This window comes from Acinonyx jubatus, chromosome B2, assembly GCF_027475565.1.
Source record: "Acinonyx jubatus isolate Ajub_Pintada_27869175 chromosome B2, VMU_Ajub_asm_v1.0, whole genome shotgun sequence".
NCBI classification, from domain to species: Eukaryota; Metazoa; Chordata; class Mammalia; order Carnivora; family Felidae; genus Acinonyx; species Acinonyx jubatus.
The window spans coordinates 131,879,657-131,898,181 of record NC_069385.1 but is presented as its reverse complement, the minus strand read 5'-3'; the positions used below and the strand labels follow the sequence as shown (position 1 = coordinate 131,898,181).

Below are 18,525 nucleotides of genomic sequence, written 5' to 3'. Positions count from 1 at the left end.
GAGGAGGGCCAGAGAGAGAGGGAGACACAGAATCTGAAGCAGGCTCTAGGCTGTCAGCACAGAACTGTGAGACCCACGAACTGTGAGACCCTGACCTGAGCTGAAGTCGGACACTTAACCAACTGAGCCACCCAGGCACCCCTAAAGTACAAAGAATTCTTAAAACTCAATAGTAAGGAAACTATTTAACTAAAAAGTAGGCCAAGTAGCTTGACGCTTTACCAAAGATATCCAGATGGCACATAAGCATAGGAAAAGCTCCACGTGGGTCCTCAGGGAAATGCAAATTAAAATAACGAGATCCCACTACACACAAGATTGGCCAAGATCCAGAAAACTGACAAATGTTCTGGACTGAAAAATGGTACAGCTACTTTGGAAGATAGGATGGCCATTTCTCAACAAACCTACACATACACTCACCATACAGTCCATTAGTCACACTACTTAGTATTTACCCAAAGGAGTTGAAAACACATCCACCCCAAAACTGCAAATGTTTATGGCAAGTTCGTAACTGCCAAAACTTGGGAGGCAACCAAGATGTCCTCTAGCAGTGAATGAGTGGTAATGTGTGGCACATACAATGGAATACTATTGAGCATTAAAAAGAAATGAGCTATTAAGCTATGAAAAGACACAGAAGAGACTTAAATGCATATTCCTAAGTGAAAGAAGCCAATCTGAAAAGGATACAGTACTGTAGGATTCTAAGTACGTGCCATTCTGGACAAGGCGAAACTATGGAGGCAATAAAAAGATCAGTGATCGTGGAAGGTTGGGTAGGGGAGAGATGAACAGGCAGAACACAAGAGTTGTTGCAGAGCAGTGGAAATGCTCTGTGGATTATAATAGGTCATTCTTCCAAACCCATCCAGTGTTCAACACCAAGAGTGATCCCCAAGGTAAGCCATGAACTTTGGGTGAATCGAACACGTCAGTGTAGGTTCATCCCTGGTAAAAAGTGTACCATTCTAATGAGTGATGTGGATATCGGGTGTGGCTGTGCATGGTAGAGGCAGCAGGTACATGGGAAATCTCTGCACCTTCTCCCTTTTGTTATAAACAAACCTCAAACTGCTCTAAAAAATATTATTTAAACAAAAACATAACAAAAAACCCAAATCTATATTCATCTTTGTTTTTAGGCCTGAAGTTAACGAGGAGGTAGCCTGAAATGTGAGACACGGATTCTGGCTCACTTCCTAGATGATTTCCTCCTGTGAAGTGAGTGGCAATTCCAGTGCCCAAATGCTTGATGTTTTAATTTGCCTGAACAGGAGGGATTCCCCTGTCAGCCTTAGGTATTTCAGCTAATTCACATCTATGAATCCTCTATTAATGTGTCTTTTCAAAATACCCAGGAATCTACTGGGGGGGGGGGGGGGCAAGGAAGAGAGAGATGACAAGATTATAATTAACAGGCTGAATTTAAGATTATCTTTATTGGATTAACTAAATGACTGTTTTTGTTGGCCTGAAACAGATGGGGGAAAAGAAACAACATACCCTGAAAATGTCATTTTCCAAACCTTCAATTATCTTCTCATCCACAGCGTGGAAGCAGAGTAGTCTGATGAGGTTTGGCAATCTAAGAACCTTCTTAAGGACATAGCCCTGAATTTAAGCATACACTTTATGCATACATATTTTACGTGTCCATGAATTTTGAGTTGGTCTTAATATATACTTACTGGTATGAAAATATTTTTATACCTTGGTTACGAAAAGGATCAAAATCTGCATTAAAAGTACTAGAATCATCTGAAGAAGCCAAAGGAAGGCTAAGTTTTATTCTTCCCCCATTTAGGAGAAAAATCTGAAAAACAACTTTTTTATCTATCTCTGGTAAAGAATGTGTTCAAAACTGTGCATATTTTAAACTAAATATTTTAAGATCTTTATTTGCTTTATACAATGGTAAAAATTATATATTACACATTAACATACTATATATCACGATATATAATATATAATAGAACACTGCCTACCAAAAATTGTTTTACCATTGTTAAAAATAAAAAATAAAAATAGAAAACATCTAAATGTGTTTGTCTGTTTTTTTAAGCTGTACATCTTCTCCAAAAGAAGAAATTTCTAGCTTTTACTCGTGGAGGGGAGGCAGGCACATTTGAAAAGAATGATTCCATCTAGTAAGTTTTTCTCATAGAAGGAATGTGGGATTGACTGTATCACTCATATTTTCTTTTTTTTCTTCTTTTTTTCCAACATTTCTACCATTTTCCTCTTCTTGGTTGACACCAGGCTATTTCCTTTCGTTGGCTTATTACTGTCATCAGTTAAACCACATTTCTTTGTATTAGCTTTGGACTGCCTTTCTTCTTCCTGCACTACATTGCCAGCTTCCTTTTTGATTTTGGACTCTTCTTTACTTACTAAAACACAAGAGACAGTGCATTTATTTATTTATTTATTTATTTAATTTTTAATATTTTATTTACGTTTGAGAGACAGAAACAGAGCACAAGCAAGGGAGGGGCAGAGAAAGAGGGACATAGAACTCGAAGCAAGCTCCAGGCTCTGAGCTGTCAGCACAGAGCCTGACACGGGGCTCGAACTCATGAATCGTGAGATCATGACCTGGGCCGAAGTCGGACGCTTAACCGACTGAGCCACCCAGGTGCCCCGAGACAGTGCATTTAAAGACTGCTTTTTCCTTCTTGAAATAAACACAACCTGATGATGAAGTGAAGTTATCTGAATGTCCTCCACCTCAACAATTCAAGAGCTAACAAATTATTAAAAAACAATCACTTTCACTTACCAGGAGAAGGCTCTGCAGCCGGAGGAAGGCTTTCTTTTGTGTCTGTCACTCTGTCTAGCCACACTCCAAGGCATGTCAGCCTGGCATTAGTTTTTACTTCACAGAGTAAAGATGGAGGAACTTTCTAAAACAGAAGAAAGAAGAATTCTTAACATGGGGGAATTTTAAATACTTTTCTTTTTCCATATTTTACATTTTTAAGTAATCTCTACACCCAACGTGAAGCTCAAACTTACAACCCCAAAACCAAGAGTCGCATTCTCTACTGACTGAGTCAGTCAGGCACCCCTGAGTGAACTTAATTTAAAACTTACTATATTTTCTTGAGAATAAAATAGAAGAATTCCATTATCTTGATCCATGTTTGGTCTGACTATGCCCTTTGCAAGGCACTTTCTGAATATTCAGAAATTGTAAATTCACCAAGGAAAAGGATTGGGTCTCATTCATTTCTAGGTTTTAACAAAGAATCTTGCACAAAGCACACATTCGACAAACCACATTTGTAGAATGGGTTTATAAGAGAACCAAGCAAAACAAGTAAAAACAAGAAAATCTGTTAAGAGTGAGACCACTAAAGGGATTTAATTTTCCACTTATCTGGTTCAAAACTATTCTAAGATTACTGATCAGGAATTTTTGAGTTTTTAGTAATGGCAGTATTTTTTTTTAAATAGGCTCCACACCCAACATGCGGCTTAAACTCACAACCCTGAGATCAAGAGTCACGTGTTTTACCGACCAGCCAGGCACCCCAGTAATGGCAGCATTTTTATCTAACAAAATCTTACAGAGAACACCAATCTACACACAAAAGAGAAGAAAGCAGCATTTCTCTGATTGAAAAAGCACGAGTTCTCGTATCCTGCCAGCTGTGACTCAAAACACCAACCCCCACCGTGGCTCTTGGAACCCTAACTTTAAAACTATGAGTATCAATCATGCGTGGAAGAGATCTCAGGTTTTTTTAAAGATCTCTGCCTTATGACCTTTGGAAAATATTCCACCTCACTTAACTCAAAACAATACCGATAGTAAAGACTTGCATTAAAGCGCATTCACATTGTGCTAAGACACCAACCTTATTCTGCTTAAGCTTCCACATTTTGACGAAACCATCACTTGATGCTGTAACAATAACATGATGCTCTGGAATTTCAAAACTGAACATGTCCTTTATCCTAAAATAGAAATATTAACACCATAAAGGATCCTTTCTTCCAGATAGTACAGTACCATCGTAGAGCTTCTACGCACACAATCTCTCAATTTTTCAATGTTTCAAGTGCTAAAATAGAACTGTGCTTCACATCCCCATCAGTCAGTGCGCCATTTTCAGGGTCTAAGTTCTAAGATAAAGTGGATTATTAACCATATGTTAAAAAGTTGAAAAGATGATCATGATAACCCTAAGTAATTAGGTTATCACAAATGACATAAAGATACTTAAAGTCCTTCACCTCAAGATATTCCAAGTTCAGTATGAAGAGCCAAGTAAGACAACGGAAACGAACCACGGGCTTCCTCCTACGCACCCGTTTCTACCCCCCCTCCAATGCCACCACCCTAGTCTAAGCCACTACCCCTGTTCTTCTGGATTCCCAGGGAGCCTAACTGGTCTCTCTGCTTCCATTTTTGCTAACAATTTTTTAAAACTATCAATCAAATCATGTTACTCCCAGGCTTAAAATCCTACAAAACTAGGATCTTTTTTAAAATAACACAGGATAAGGGTGTCTGGGTGGATCTCGCCGTTCGTGGTTTCAAGCCCCATGTCGGGCTCTGTGCTGACAGCTCAGAGCCTGAAGCCTGCTTCGGATTCTGTGTCTCCCTCTCTCTGCCCCTCCCCCAATCATGACTTTGGCTCTTTCTCTCTCTCAAAAATAGACATTAAAAAATTTTTTTTTTTTAATTTTTTTTTTTTTAAGTTTATTTATTTTTGAGACAGAGAGAGACAGAGCATGATTGGGGGAGGGTCAGAGAGAGAGGGAGACACGGAATCTGAAACAGGCTCCAGGCTCTGAGCTGTCAGCACAGAGCCTGACGCGGGGCTTGAACTCACGGACCGTGAGATCGTGACCTGAGCTGAAGCCGGTGCTCAACCGACTGAGCCACCCAGGTGCCCCCCCCAAAATTTTTTTTTAAATAACACAGGAGAGGAGCAAGGGTATGGGGGTATATATAAAGCATGTCTGGCCATAAACTGACAACTGCTGAAGCTGGGTGGTGGGTCTATGGGGGTTGCTTCCTTAAACTGGTCTATTGGCCTTTACATTTTTCCACAGTAGGAAACAAAAAATCTACAAAGGCCCTTAGCTAAAATCTAAACTCTTCACCAGTCTACAAGGCCATGTACCATTTGGCTCACTCTGATCTAGTCACAACGTTCTTCCATCTCTTGTTAAAATACATCCAGCTCTTTCCTCCCTCAGGTGATTGCGTGCCATCGCTCGTCTCTTCAGAAACGGCTCCCTTTTACCCCTCTCAAGTCCTACCCCCTCCCCCTTTCTGGATCAAACTGTGCAAGTTATGTCTGTTATTCTTAAAGCACACATTTCTATTCCTGTTCTAATTACCTGCTTACTTGTTCATCGTCTGTCTGTTGCTCTACGACTAGAGCCACTAAATGCAACTTCTTGTCTTTTCCATTCATCATTAAATACTAAGTGCAGTTCTTAATGGATGCTCAATGAATACTTGTTAAATGAATAAACAGCCAAATATCCTAAGTGTTAGCTTAAGTGTACTAGTGTTATTAAGTACCTTTGACATGGCCTTGAATGAACACTTCCTAATGCAGGGGAAAACCAGGGCCTGTACACTGCAGTATTTGAGTATTCCCAAGAGATTTCTTAAAAACTGTTATTTGGAAAGTAAAAACTAGGGCTTACTTAAGACATAAAAGGACAAGTAAATGAAGCACATTAAAGTAGAACAGTGCATTATCACCCTTCCCAAAATTGTAGTAGAAAAAGCAGAGGCAGACAGGACTGGGTTTGGATCCCAGCTCCAGCACCCAACAGTGGGGTAACCTTGGCCAAGTCACTTAGCCTTTACTCTGAACGGCAGTGTCTACCCACAGAGATACAGTGAGCAGTGACAGGTAAGAAAGAGTGGCATAAAACAGAAGTCATTGCTATCACATACTTCTCCTGCAGGAAAACAAGTAGTGTGCACAGGGAGAAGTGGAAAAGAGGAATAAAATAAAAGGACAAGAGAGATCCTGGCAAAGCTCAAGATCGTTTTTTTTTGTTCCTCTTCAAATATGACTGATTTTAGGCCCCAAGCCTAATATTATTGGAAAAACATCTTGTGCAAATCACTAGTCCTGATGACAACTTCCCTACTTTTGCACTAAGGCCAAGACATTTCTACCATCCTCTCAGACTCCAGAAATCATATATATGTAGGAAAGTACCCTACCTTATGAAACTATTGCATACGTGACACTTACTGGAGACTCTACACTTACATACACACATACACATAGATACTGGCAAGGAAAAAAAAATACCTGTTATCATGAGCTTTAAATTCACAGAGACACATTAGTGAATCACAGTCAAAAAACCTTACAACTTCTTCATCTCCAGCCACTGCAAGGACAGACTCCTAGAAGAGAGAAAAAGAATACCCGGAATGTTATCAACAATTGCAACCATCATCATATACACTAAGATTCCACCACTGATTTCTCATCACTTACTGAAAGAAACGTAACAGAAGATATTCTCTTTTCATTTGTGATGGTGCCACTAACGGATGCGGTGTCAAGTTGATAGATATCTATTTTATTCAGCATAACAACTACATATTTCTCTCCTCTTGGGGACCATTCAACTATGTGAGCATCTGCAAGTTAAAAAAAAAGCTTTTTTTATTTCATAAACAATGATCAGAGTAATAACAAAAATAGCAAATAGCTGTACCATGCATTTCACATCCACTGTCCTATTTACCCTTCGTAAGAAATTTTTGATGCATATTTTGCAAGTTAAGTTTTAGAAAATAAACTGGATTAAAGAATCATCAAAGGTCAGAGAGCTGGTAGGTGACACAGTCACAACAAGAATCCCATTCTAAAATGGGAAAAAAAAGAAAATGGGAAAAGTAACCCAAAGCATTGCTCTAGGAGGTAACCATCATCATGCAGGGGAAACAAAGGTGAGCACGCACGCACACAAGAATGTGTGTCTACATTCATATTCCATCAAGTCATAAAAAACATTCCAAATAAAAGTACTCACTTTGCTTTATGTTTTTTATGAATGCTGATCTTCCTTCCACAAGATTCCATGTTCTGCAAAACAGGAAGTTCACTTATGGCATGGTGACTTTTACTAGGTGTAAAGGTAAGCGTAATGAACACTTACTCAAATGACAATTTACTACAGATGCCGCTATTTGGAACTGTCATGTTTCTTACAACAACACTGGAAATATTTACCATTAAGCAAGATTAATGCATCCATTCCCACACCCCTTTCACCTACTTAAAATGTTTAATATATTTTCAAAAGGTTTCACCTCTTAAAACATTGCTTTTTAGGACCATCCTCTTTGCTTCCCAACTCCGAATGAATGTGTATGTCTGAACAGAGTCTGTCCTTTTTTTTCTCTACCGTCATGAAAAGGTTCACTGGCTTTCAGCTTTTCCTTCTACTGCAGTATCTCTAAGTAGCTGACAGCCAGGACACAAGACAGAAGTGTATCTAATTATTGTAGTAAAAAATACCCTGATGGTTAGGTTCCTGCTGTTGTACTTGGAGAACAAAGACCACAACTGAGAAAAGATGCTCTTGGCATTTATGACTTACCTCAATGTCTTATCCGTACCCACAGACAGGGCCAACTTGCCAGATGGGTGAATAGAAAGGAAGGTCACGTGTCCTCTACAAGGAAACCAACAGTTAGCCCCCAACTTGACTGGTACCTGGAGACCACCAATGGGAAAGGGCTAGACTCACTTGTGAGCTTTAATGGACTTCAGGCACTCCCATTTCTTTGCATCCCAGACACAAATGACTCCATCTTCTGCCCCACTGATTAAGTGCCTGTTGCCATAGAATTTCAGGCAAGTTATCGTGCCTGTGGAAAAACCGAAATAGACCAACTTAATGTTCACTTTGAATGCAAGCTCCATTTCTGGTTTGAAGGCTATGCTGTGGTAGGTAAAAATCTAACGTCAGCATTAGTGAAATAAACCTTAAAGTCTTAGGTGAAGAAATTAATTTTTTCATCTCAGAACATACAATTTCAAGGCTGTGCAAATACTTTCAACAGAATTTCTCTAGTTGTAGATACAGACTAGAGCTAATCAGTTCATTTACTTGCTCTATGGGTCCAGAATCATAAATTTAGGAGATGGCTGGCTAGGATTATTTGAGCAGAAGTCAAACAAAACCAACTAATAAACCAGCTAATTTGGGGAACAAACCAAGATATACAACCATATGACTTCTTCCTTTCCTTTCCCTTTTCTTTGTTTTGGTTTTTGTTTTTGCTTTGTGTGGGTTTTTTTTTTTTTAAGAGAGAGGGGGAGAGAGAGAGGGAGGGAGGGAGGGAGAGAGAGAGGGAGAGGGGGAGAGGGAGAGGGAGAGAGGGAGAGAGAGAGAGAGAGGGAGAGAGAGAGAGGGAGAGAGAGAGGGAGAGAGAGAGAGAGGGAGAGAGACAGAGAGAGAGGGAGAGAGAGAGAGAGAGAGAGAGAGAACACAAGTGGGAGAGAGGAGCATCAAGCAGGCTCCACACTTAATGCAGCTAAATCCCAAGACCTGGGATCTTGACCTGAGCCAAAATCAAGAGTTGGAAGCCACCCAGGCACCCTGGCTCCCTCCCATTCTTTCTTTATTGAAAGAGAAGAGAGGAATGATTATTACTTTCTAATCAGTTAGTTAGCTACCCAATCATCCACAATCCAATTATTATCACTCCAGAGCTGTTTTCTATTTGATTTCTACAGTTTTCATTCACTGTCCTAAGAATTTATTACAGGGGCGCCTGGCTGGCTCAGTTGGTAGAGCAGATGACTCTTGATCTCAGGGTTGTAAGTTTGAGCCCCCCCCCAATGGGTTTAGAGATTACTTAAAAATAGAATCTTTAAAAAAATAACTAAAAAATTTTTTAAATCTTAAAACACAAAGAATTTATTAAAACAATTTTATAAACTGTTCTACTGTTCGACTATGCCTTCTGTAATCTCCTTTGCATGGTTCACAAATTTTCCTACAGCTTTTCAACTTCTTCACAAACAACTCCACTCCCCTCTGCCCAAAAATTAAAATCTGAATCTCCCATGAATTTCTTCTACAGCTCTTGATATAGAGACAAACATGTTCTATGCCCTCAAATATTAACCTCGCTGGAAGGAGGTTAAGGTGATAGAGGAACCCAGCATTCTTCTGACCCCCAAAAGCAGTCCCTGTATATGGACAACATATGATACCCTGACCCTCAAATAAAACTCCCTATCCTTTAATGCTTGTGTCCATCAGCTTACTCTTCCTATAGCTCAGTGGTCAACAAACTACTGTTTCTAAGTTAAATCTGACTGGTGGCCTGTTTCGATAAATGCAGTTTTCCAGAACACAGACTTGCTTGTTCAGTTCCCAAATGTTTATGGCTGTTTTCTGCACGGCAACAGCAGAGCTGAGCAATCAAAACAGAGACCATATGGCCGCAGAGCCTAAATATTTACTATCTTGTCCTTTTCAAATAAGAATATGAACCCTTGGGTCACTGTTGTTCACCTGCCACCTCCTGGTGAGTCCTTTACTTTGTCCTTTATATGGAAAGATTAAAAGATCTCTGATGAATATAATTTTGCACACCGCCCAGCCCCATCCCCAAATATATGGGGTAACATACAACTTTATCAAAGTGGGAGTCTTTAGCCACCTTTGCCCATTTTCTTTTCTATCAACTTATTTCCTACCTTGGTAAAGATCTTATCTATTACCAACTGTTAGATAAACAGGAGTTATACAAAGAATGAAGGAAGTTGGGAACCATACTTCATCCCCATCCAAACTCCTTCTAAGTAAGTCCCATCCTTATTGTGCAACACCTGTACCAATGGCTTTAGGCAGACCATATTGATTTAAATTCTTTCTTCCACACCTAAGGGAGAGAGGACTTTCTTGTAGGAACTGGGAATAGGAGGCAGAATGGAAAAAGAACATATGTTGAACTCACTCAAAGTCTAGCTTCTCTTGAAAAGCAAAAACTTGTCAAAGTAGCTAAGGACCATCTGAGAAAGACACTGAACACTCTAAATTACTGCTAGAAACCAGTGCGTAGCTGTCTTATCTCCCTTTGATAGCAGGAAATCAACAACCTGAGCAGAGCTTTCCCAAACTAAGCACATATCTGATTCTACTATTTTGAGTTCTTCCTTTCCATTTCCCTTCTCCTGGAACACGTGTTAAACCTCATTCTTTGTGCCTTGGGAAAATACAATAAAAACAGAATCATGTTCAACACTGGAAAAACACACACCTATTCAGTCTTCCTATTCCTAAATCCTACCACTATCCTGGACAACTTCACCATCAGTGTGGAAAACCCAAGCATGACTGGAGAATCACCAGGCCCTGACCTCCACTCCAGTGACCTTTGCTTCTTCTCTAGTTCAGTCCCTCGCACCTACACCCACGACATGTTACCACCTAGAGCTGCTCCACATTACAACTCTTGAAGAATCTCTTCCCTGCCTGCAACCTCACCTTTCACCAGCCCCTTCTTGCCCCCTTCATTCACTCCACCTGCTTTTTTATTTCAGAGATCTGCAGGCCCTTAACACCCCATTTTCTCTAGACTGACAACTTAAACCATCTTTCATCAAAATCCTTTGTAAATCAATCCTTCTGTTGCATGGGCACCGGGTAACTTTCTGCTCCCCACAAAAATGCCTGGAGCTTAGTGCAAACGGATGTTATTCGGGCCACAGCCTCCAATTTCAATCAGGCAGACTCTCACTAGTCCTTCTGCTTGTCCTTGGTCAGCATCTCTCTTGTATGCCAGGTGCCAGCACTTTCCTCAAGCCCACACCGCCCCTCCCTACCATTCAATCCCTAACCTCTTCTTCTCAAGGACCATCCAGGACGTGGCCTGTCTAATTCCCAATCACCTTAACCTCCGTTCTAACCTTCTCGTAATACTGACTTGCTTACAGGTCCCCATGCACCCAGTGGTTAACGACATGGGCTCCAGACCTAGGCCTGAGTTCCAGTTCCACTGTTTTGTGACTATGGGCAACTCACAAAACATCCTGAGTCTTGGTTTTCTCTTCTAGGAAGCCGAAGATGCAACTGTACCTTACTGGCAAACTGCTGGGTACGTGGTACTCCCTCAACGAAGTCAGCCATCAGCATGAGGCTGCTACTGTGCTCTGTGCACTTCCTGCTCTGCCTGGGATGCCCTCTCTCCCACCTGGAAAACTTCACCTGGCTAACAACTGGCACTTCTCTTCTAAGATAATTCAGTCAGATGTCATTTTAGGGAACTTTCTGCTTCCTCCCACTCCCTCCAGATGCAGTTAAGTGCCCCCCTTCTGTCTCTCAATATGGACCGTGAAGAACTTAAAAACAAAAGACATGTTTTTTTTCATTTCTGTATTTCCTAGCACAGAATCTACTATGTAATAGGCACTTAATGAGTTGTTCAACTCAAGTCAAATTGTCAAGTAATGACGCCTCACCATTGTCTTAAAGGATATAATTTTCTTACCGTTGTGATGCACTAGAGCCCCATGGTCTACCTTCTTTTTCATGTCATATATGTGAATTGTTTCATCTTTGCTCCCAGTGACTACAAAACGACTATTTACAGCCACTGCTGACAAGGAGGCAGTGTGGGCATGGTGAGTGAAGTCAGCCACAGGAGTCCATTTTTGCTGAAGAGTAAAACACGCAATCAGTGTCACAATCACATCACAGTTCTCCAGAAACACATAAGTGGTTCCACAATCCATGAAAACTACCAGTGGATACTTACAAATTGCGAAAAAAACTATTCAAGGATAGCAGACTAAGAAACACAAAGACCCTGAGAATTAAAAAAGGCAGGCAGCAAGGAGACAGGAAGGCAATCAAGACTCCAAAACAATTATGGAGACCAGATTACTTTAAGGTCCTATTCCAATCCTTAACTCCTTCATATATGTACTTATAGGTGAAACTTCACTATTCATTCATTCAAATGTTCAGAGACTACTATGTGCTTGGCATCATTTTGGACAGTTGATATGTAACAGTGAAGAAAAGAAAGCCGTAATTCTAATGTAACTGCCATCCCTGTGGCAGAGACAAACTGTAAATAAATATGGTATCACATAGAGAGGAGTATAAATGACAAGTCTTATGAAGAAAAATAAACGGGATAAACACTGTATCTCCATTAGTACTAAAATAAGCCCTAGAGAATGACCAATGATGAGATCTCAAGAACTCTATGCTTATTGATATGCAACTTGTGGACCAAATAAGTGAAACTGGTTGAGTGCAAGGAATAAGAGAGCTGAATACATACACACACCTCAAACTGAGGGAGACGCATCAAGAAGTATTAGCAAATTGGGGCACCTGGGTGGCTCAGTCAGTTAAGTATCCGACTTCGGCTCAGGTCATGATCTCACGGTTCGTGGGTTCGAGTCCCACATCGGGCTTTGTGTTGACAGCTCAGAGCCTGGAGCCTGCTTCGGATTCTTGTCTCCCTCTCCCTCTGCCCCTCCCTCACTTGCACTCTGTCTCTCTCAAAAATAAACATTAAAAGTTTTTTTTAAAAAAGGAGTATTAGCAAATCAAACCACGGAAGAAGAATCCATCAGATTTCTTTGAACACACTTAAGATGTGTCATTGCAAATTAATTTCTAAGTAACTACAGCATCAGACAGTCCTTCCATCAATCAGGACCAAGGGAGCCTCTTTTGAGTAAAGGCACAATATTCCTGAGGGGCTGCTATGACCATAAATCAAAGACAATCTTTGCTTGTGACTTTACAGAAAGAATGTTGATTATCTGAGCTCTGGTCTGTCTCGGTTTAGAAGCAGCAGCGGGTAGTATAAGAGCTTCATGTTTCAGAGACACCTAGGGACTTGAGTCCCAGGTCTCCCAATATTAGTTGTGTGGCACTGCACAGGTCACTTAACCTATCTCAACTTCAGGCTCCTTATCTGTAACATGGGGATAACTGTATTTGCCTCAGGAGGCTGCTGGGAAGACCACTACGTGTCTGGAACAATGTGGTGACTTTATTACAAAGAGAACACAATAGCATCATCTTTAACATTCAAGAGATGGCACCTTCCAGCCAAAAAGATTAATAAGCAGGAGGAGACAAAGTAATTATTCAAGTTATATCCCTCCAGTTTTCTGGTTAATTCAAGACTGACACCTTGACTTTTTCACAAAGAAGTACTGAAAAGAATGGGTTTCTAGGAGATACTTAGGTTTGCTTAGGGAAAAATACTACTGGATTAAAAGTTAAGAGATCTTATTTCTAATCCTGGGTATGTCCTATCTGTTTGACTAACGGCAATTTACTTAACCTTTCTGCTCACACATCCAGTAAAAATACTTCTATTTTGTTGTAATTTGCCTCCACGCATTTGTCTCCTTTGCCCTTATGTCGGCAAGCTCTCTAGCGCTGTACCCATTCCTTTGGCTTCTTTGCACCTCCACTACAAATTAACGGCTCCGTGGTAAGGGTTCAAAAACACTGAATGAACTGGAGACACTATCAACGAGAGGTTTAACCCGACCCAGCTCTAACATTTTGTCAAATGCAAGGACAAAAACTCGGTAAAAGCGAACTGTTCTTTCTTTAAATCCTGAACGCGTACACCGGCTGTCAACGGACTCATTTGCCAGCTTCCTTCCTGCACCGTGGCCAGAATGTCTACTAAACCCAACAAACATGATCTCGTTTTACGAAAATGCCTACTCCAGGTTTTAAAAAACTAAATTATACGTTTGAGTTTGATTCATCAATTAATCCCTAAGGGATCAGTGTGTTTACCTGTGATGATGTGCTTACCACGGCCGTGCGGGAACCCGACCAGACCTTCCCGCGCCCCTCCTCCCGCGGTCCCTCCCGGCGCGCACTCTTACCTCGTGGTCGCCGCCCGCAGCTGGCTCGGGGCGTACTGCGAACCCAAAAAGGACCTGTTCGTAACAACCAGCGACCAGCTCCATTCAGCAGCACACGTGCCTCTTCAACCAGCGCCGCTCAGCTGAGACAGTGACAAAAGCGGATGCCAAAGCAAGTGGGGTCCTTCCTGCGTCGGCGCTCAAATTACGTCATGGGCGCAGGGCTGCCTTTAGGGCGCCTGCCTCCGTGGAAGCGGTTTCAGCGCTCGAAGATCACGCGGAACTTCCAAAAGGAAAAAAAGAAAGGATGTCACACGAGGAAGTTCTCACGGCGAGGAGAAAAATGTTGGGGGCAAGCAGGCATATTCTAGGTGGCTGTGAGGTAGGCAGGTCTAAAGGGGAATGGGGCGGGACATCTTCTGCGGAAGCCCCTCATTTCCGTGACGTCACGAACAGGCCGGGACCTCTTCCGGTCTGGGCGGGGCCCCTGGCGGTGTCGCGTGCTGAGTGCCGAGCCCGCTGTGCTGTGGGCTGTCAGATGGTGGACAGAAATTGGGTTTCCTTTTTGCGCAGGCAGCATAAGCAAGCGTTTGTCTCTCACGTTCTCTCGTGACAGGGCAGAGAGGGGTCGGCATTCATGGTTAGCGGCTTCTAAAGCAGGCCGCACACCTTTCCTTCTAGCTTGATTGGTTTGTCTGACTTCGGGGTCACATTGGCCAACGTCGCCGCACATCCCGGGGAGGGAGGAGGACGCGTTACCTGAAGTGATAACACGGGCTGCTTGAGGACGAAGTCCGCAGTCATCGTAGGTGAATGTACCAAAAGGAGATCTCCCATTTCACTTTGACCACCCCCCGCCCCGCCCCGCAGTTTAGGGACCCCATGAAACATGCATGAAAGCCAAGATCGCCTTAATTAGCATTTGCAATTCTCATAACGTGTGGAGATTCAGAGGTCTGTTGAAATGACAGCTTTGCACAAATCGGAGTAAATCCTGAAGCGTCATAATTAGTCTCATAAAGGGGACAGCAGGTGGATTTGACAAGCAGGAATTCGGATGGCATCCTCGGCGTCAGTTCTTCAACCCCCGCTTTAGTGCTGACCCTACAGGATCCTACAGGATCAGCACTTTGACCCTTTTGTTTTCAAGACTATGTGTTTCTCTGGTATTCTGAACTGTCGCTACGTGTCTAACTCGTGTTTGTTTTAATTTCCGCTGGTTTGGGTCTTGTAGAAATGATGACTCTTTGAATGCTTTGGGTGTCATTGCAACTCAGGGAAGGCTTTGTCTTCTGTAGGCTTTAGCGACTCCACGTGTAAGCGCTCCCCAGGCACTGAAAATGCTGTCGTCAAACTAACACTCTGTCTCGGAAACACGTGTAGTCATTCACTGTTTTAACCTAATTCCTTCGCTTCGTGCTGGTTATCTTCATTATGTTAAAAAAAAAAAAAAGTCAAGTTATCTTACTATTTAAGTTATTTTCCTATTTACCATCTCCTTCCTGTGTCCACCAGAGACCTACCAAAGTGAGGGGGGTGTGAATAGGTGCAGTGGATGTTGGCTGGGCATGGGACAAAGAATGAGTGAATAGGATATTTCTTTGAAGTCTCATGTTTTATCTTGAAAACTGTTAGAAATCGTCAGAACCAATTCTCGAGCTCGGAAGACCTTAGAGAAGCATTTATCCAGGTGATCCCGCTCTAGGGCAGTTTATGGATAAGTTCTGAGGGCTCTCCAGCCCTTGAAATTAGATGCACAATTGTTTATGTACATTTTTGAAGGAGAGCACTGATAAAATTTCATTACATTTTCAAAAGGATTAGTGCCTCTAAAGTTAAAATGCACTAATCCTGGGGCACCTTGGTGGCTCAGTCAGTTGAGCGGTTGAGCTTCCGACCGGCTCAGGTCATGATCTCGTAGTCTGTGGGTTCGAGCCCCGCGTCGGGCCCTATGCTAACAGCTCGGAGCCTGGAGCCTGCTTTGGATCCTGTGTCTCGCTCTCTCTCTGCCCCTCCCCTGCTCACACTCTGTCTCTCTCTCTCTCTCTGTCAAAAGTAAACATTAAAAAAAATTGTTTTAATGCACTAATCCAGTCTGAGGTTATAAATGTGAAATAGGTCTAGAAAGGTAACTCAAAACCACCCAGCTAAGGGACAGTAGACCTATAATGCTGCTACTTTTTACATTTCCTTCGGCTCAAACGTTCTCTTTAACAAAGAAGAAAGAAAAGCAGTTTTTCACTGTCTAAAGAAAAACAATGCAAAATTACATACTTGTTCAACTAGATTCGAACTGAGCATACTTCCTGCAAACCTCCTGGTCTCTTTCCAAACACAGGATGCAAAAAACCATTTAATCCTCTTCTTGTGAAAACTGCAGTTGCCAAGAAACAACCAACTGTTAAGAGTTCATTAACACTAGAGCACAACAGGATTTTTTTTTTTTAGTTTTGCTTTTAAATTATTGATCAAAAAGCTTTTTACACTTGAGCTGTGTGTTGATTTGTTCATTCATTCAACAAATATTTATGGAGTGCCTGGCTTTGTTTGGTTTGAAGAAAAAACAGTTTTTTTGGTGGGGGGGGTGGGTAGTAAGGTGGACATGCTGTGCTAAAAAGCAGGATACAGCAGAGAAAAATCAGCCATGTTAGAAATATGAGAGTCTCCTATTTCTGCTCAATTACCCCTCCCCGCCCCCCCACTTTCTCACTGTGGCAGGCAGCAAGTCTTAACTTTTAGGACTACAGACGTACATGTGCATATTCCCAGAGGACTTTTTGTCTCCTTTGCACGTAGAAGCTGAGAGTAGGCTACTTCCCCCTGGGCACTGGCCAATTGTCTGTCTGGTATAAATTTGCTTCACCTGCTTCATGGGAATAAGACAGGTGAAATACGAGGAGTTGGCCTTTGGGGCTTTTAAAGAGCGAAACAGCATTTGTGAACCCTTCCTTGTCGCTGTCATCAACAAAACCCCTGAGTGTCCATCTTCTCTGGAGCTTTGCTCCTGGTCCTCTGTCCCCAGCTCCTGCCACGCTGCTGGGGGATTCAGACACGCGTCATTAACTTCTCCCTTCCCCAGCCTCAGTAACCACCTTATTATAAACGTCTAACTTCTGCTTTCTTTTCCAGCGATGGCTTTATCGCTCACCCATTTATAGCCAACATTCTGATTTTCCTTTTACAAAATCCAGCTCTAAAGAGAAGGAACAAAACACTGATGAAAGTTTTACAAAAAGAATCCTCAACAGATAGGTTTTATTTGAAGGCTAAGCTGCTCTAGCAGTTAGGAATTGTGTTTAACTTCATACAGTAACCTAAATCAGCCGTGGCTTAAACAAGACATTTATCTCGTAAGTAAAAGAAATCTGGAGGGAGGCAATCTAGTGCTGGTACAAGGAGTCCTCAGTCATCAGGCACCCAGACACATTCTCTCTTTCAGATCCTATATTCCGGTGTATGGCTTCCCCTTTTATGTCACCTCATAGGCCATAATAGGTGCAGCGTTTGGGTTCCAGCCATCATATCTCTAATCCTAGCACTAGGTCCGAAGAAAGGGTGGAGTACCACACGCCTCCTTCCAGTTAAGCAAACACCCTTGGCCCACACAGCTGTCCTCAATCCTCTTATAATAGTTCTATTTACATCTTATTAGCCAGACTTTGGCCACTCGGCCACATCTACCTGCGCTTGGGGAACTAGGAAATGTCTTTTAGTGAAGCCTATCTCTGCCCCCCAAAAAATCAGGGTGCTGTTATTTTCCCCCCTAAATTTTTATTTAACGTTTATTGATTTTTGAGAGACAGGGAGACACAGAATCCGAAGCAGGCTCTAGGCTGTGAGCGGTCAGCACAGAGCTTGATGCGGGGCTCGAACCCACAAACCATGAGATCATGACCTGAGCCGATGTCGGACGCTTACCTGACTGAGCCCCCCAGGTGCCCCTGAGATTTGTTATTAAGGAAGAAAAGGAAACTGAATAGTGGCTGGCACCCAGCAAGTTGAGGCAGAGCTGCTAATCACTCTCCCAGGAAGCATGGGGACATCTGGAGTGTAGGCCCCACTCTATCACCCTGCTTTGCACAAGTAGCTGTTCAGTAAATAATGGGTGAATAACTGAATGATTTGAATTCATGATTATTATTTTTTACAACACCGGCAAATATAGACTACATCAAGCACTTATTAACAAGCTGCAGGGAAATGGCCAGACCCGAAGTGCCCCTATTTGGACTCAAAAGTTACCTTCTCACATTTGGACACTGTGTAGGCTGGCTACTTAGGCAGAATCTGAGTGAGGCTCTAATGCAAACCTATGGAATCAGAACCTATGTTTTAAACAACGTGCTGAGGTGATTCATATGCACGTTGAAATTTGGGAAGGCATGCTGTATTTGGTGTTTTTAAATAATTTTGAGCCACAGTATTATTTCTTTAAAATGTTTTCCTGTACCCACATTAAGAGGGTAGGTGTGTGTGTGTGTGTGTGTGTGTGTGTGTGTGTGTGTGTGTGTGTGCACGCGCGCGCGCTCACGTGTTCCTTCTAGGACTTCTTTCCACCGGTTGGTCGGGGTTATGATTTCAACCTGCAGGAGCTATTTAAAAAAAAAAAGTCCACTAATTGCTGCTTCCAATAGTTAGCAGATAAGTGAACTGA

At 42.1% G+C, this 18,525-nt stretch overlaps 1 protein-coding gene across 1 annotated transcript; it reads right to left on the bottom strand.

Moving 5' to 3' along the window:
• Positions 1 to 1,417: 1,417 nt before the first annotated feature.
• Positions 1,418 to 14,059, bottom strand: PAK1IP1 (PAK1 interacting protein 1). The gene is made up of 10 exons (XM_015068944.3): positions 13,893 to 14,059; positions 11,510 to 11,675; positions 7,753 to 7,873; positions 7,603 to 7,677; positions 7,033 to 7,085; positions 6,492 to 6,637; positions 6,300 to 6,397; positions 3,867 to 3,966; positions 2,790 to 2,909; positions 1,418 to 2,397 (listed from the first exon to the last, which is right to left on the bottom strand). Exons 1-10 carry the CDS (start codon positions 13,974 to 13,976, stop codon positions 2,197 to 2,199), a joined length of 1,164 nt encoding a protein of 387 aa, XP_014924430.2. The 5' UTR covers positions 13,977 to 14,059; the 3' UTR covers positions 1,418 to 2,196.
• Positions 14,060 to 18,525: the final 4,466 nt, after the last annotated feature.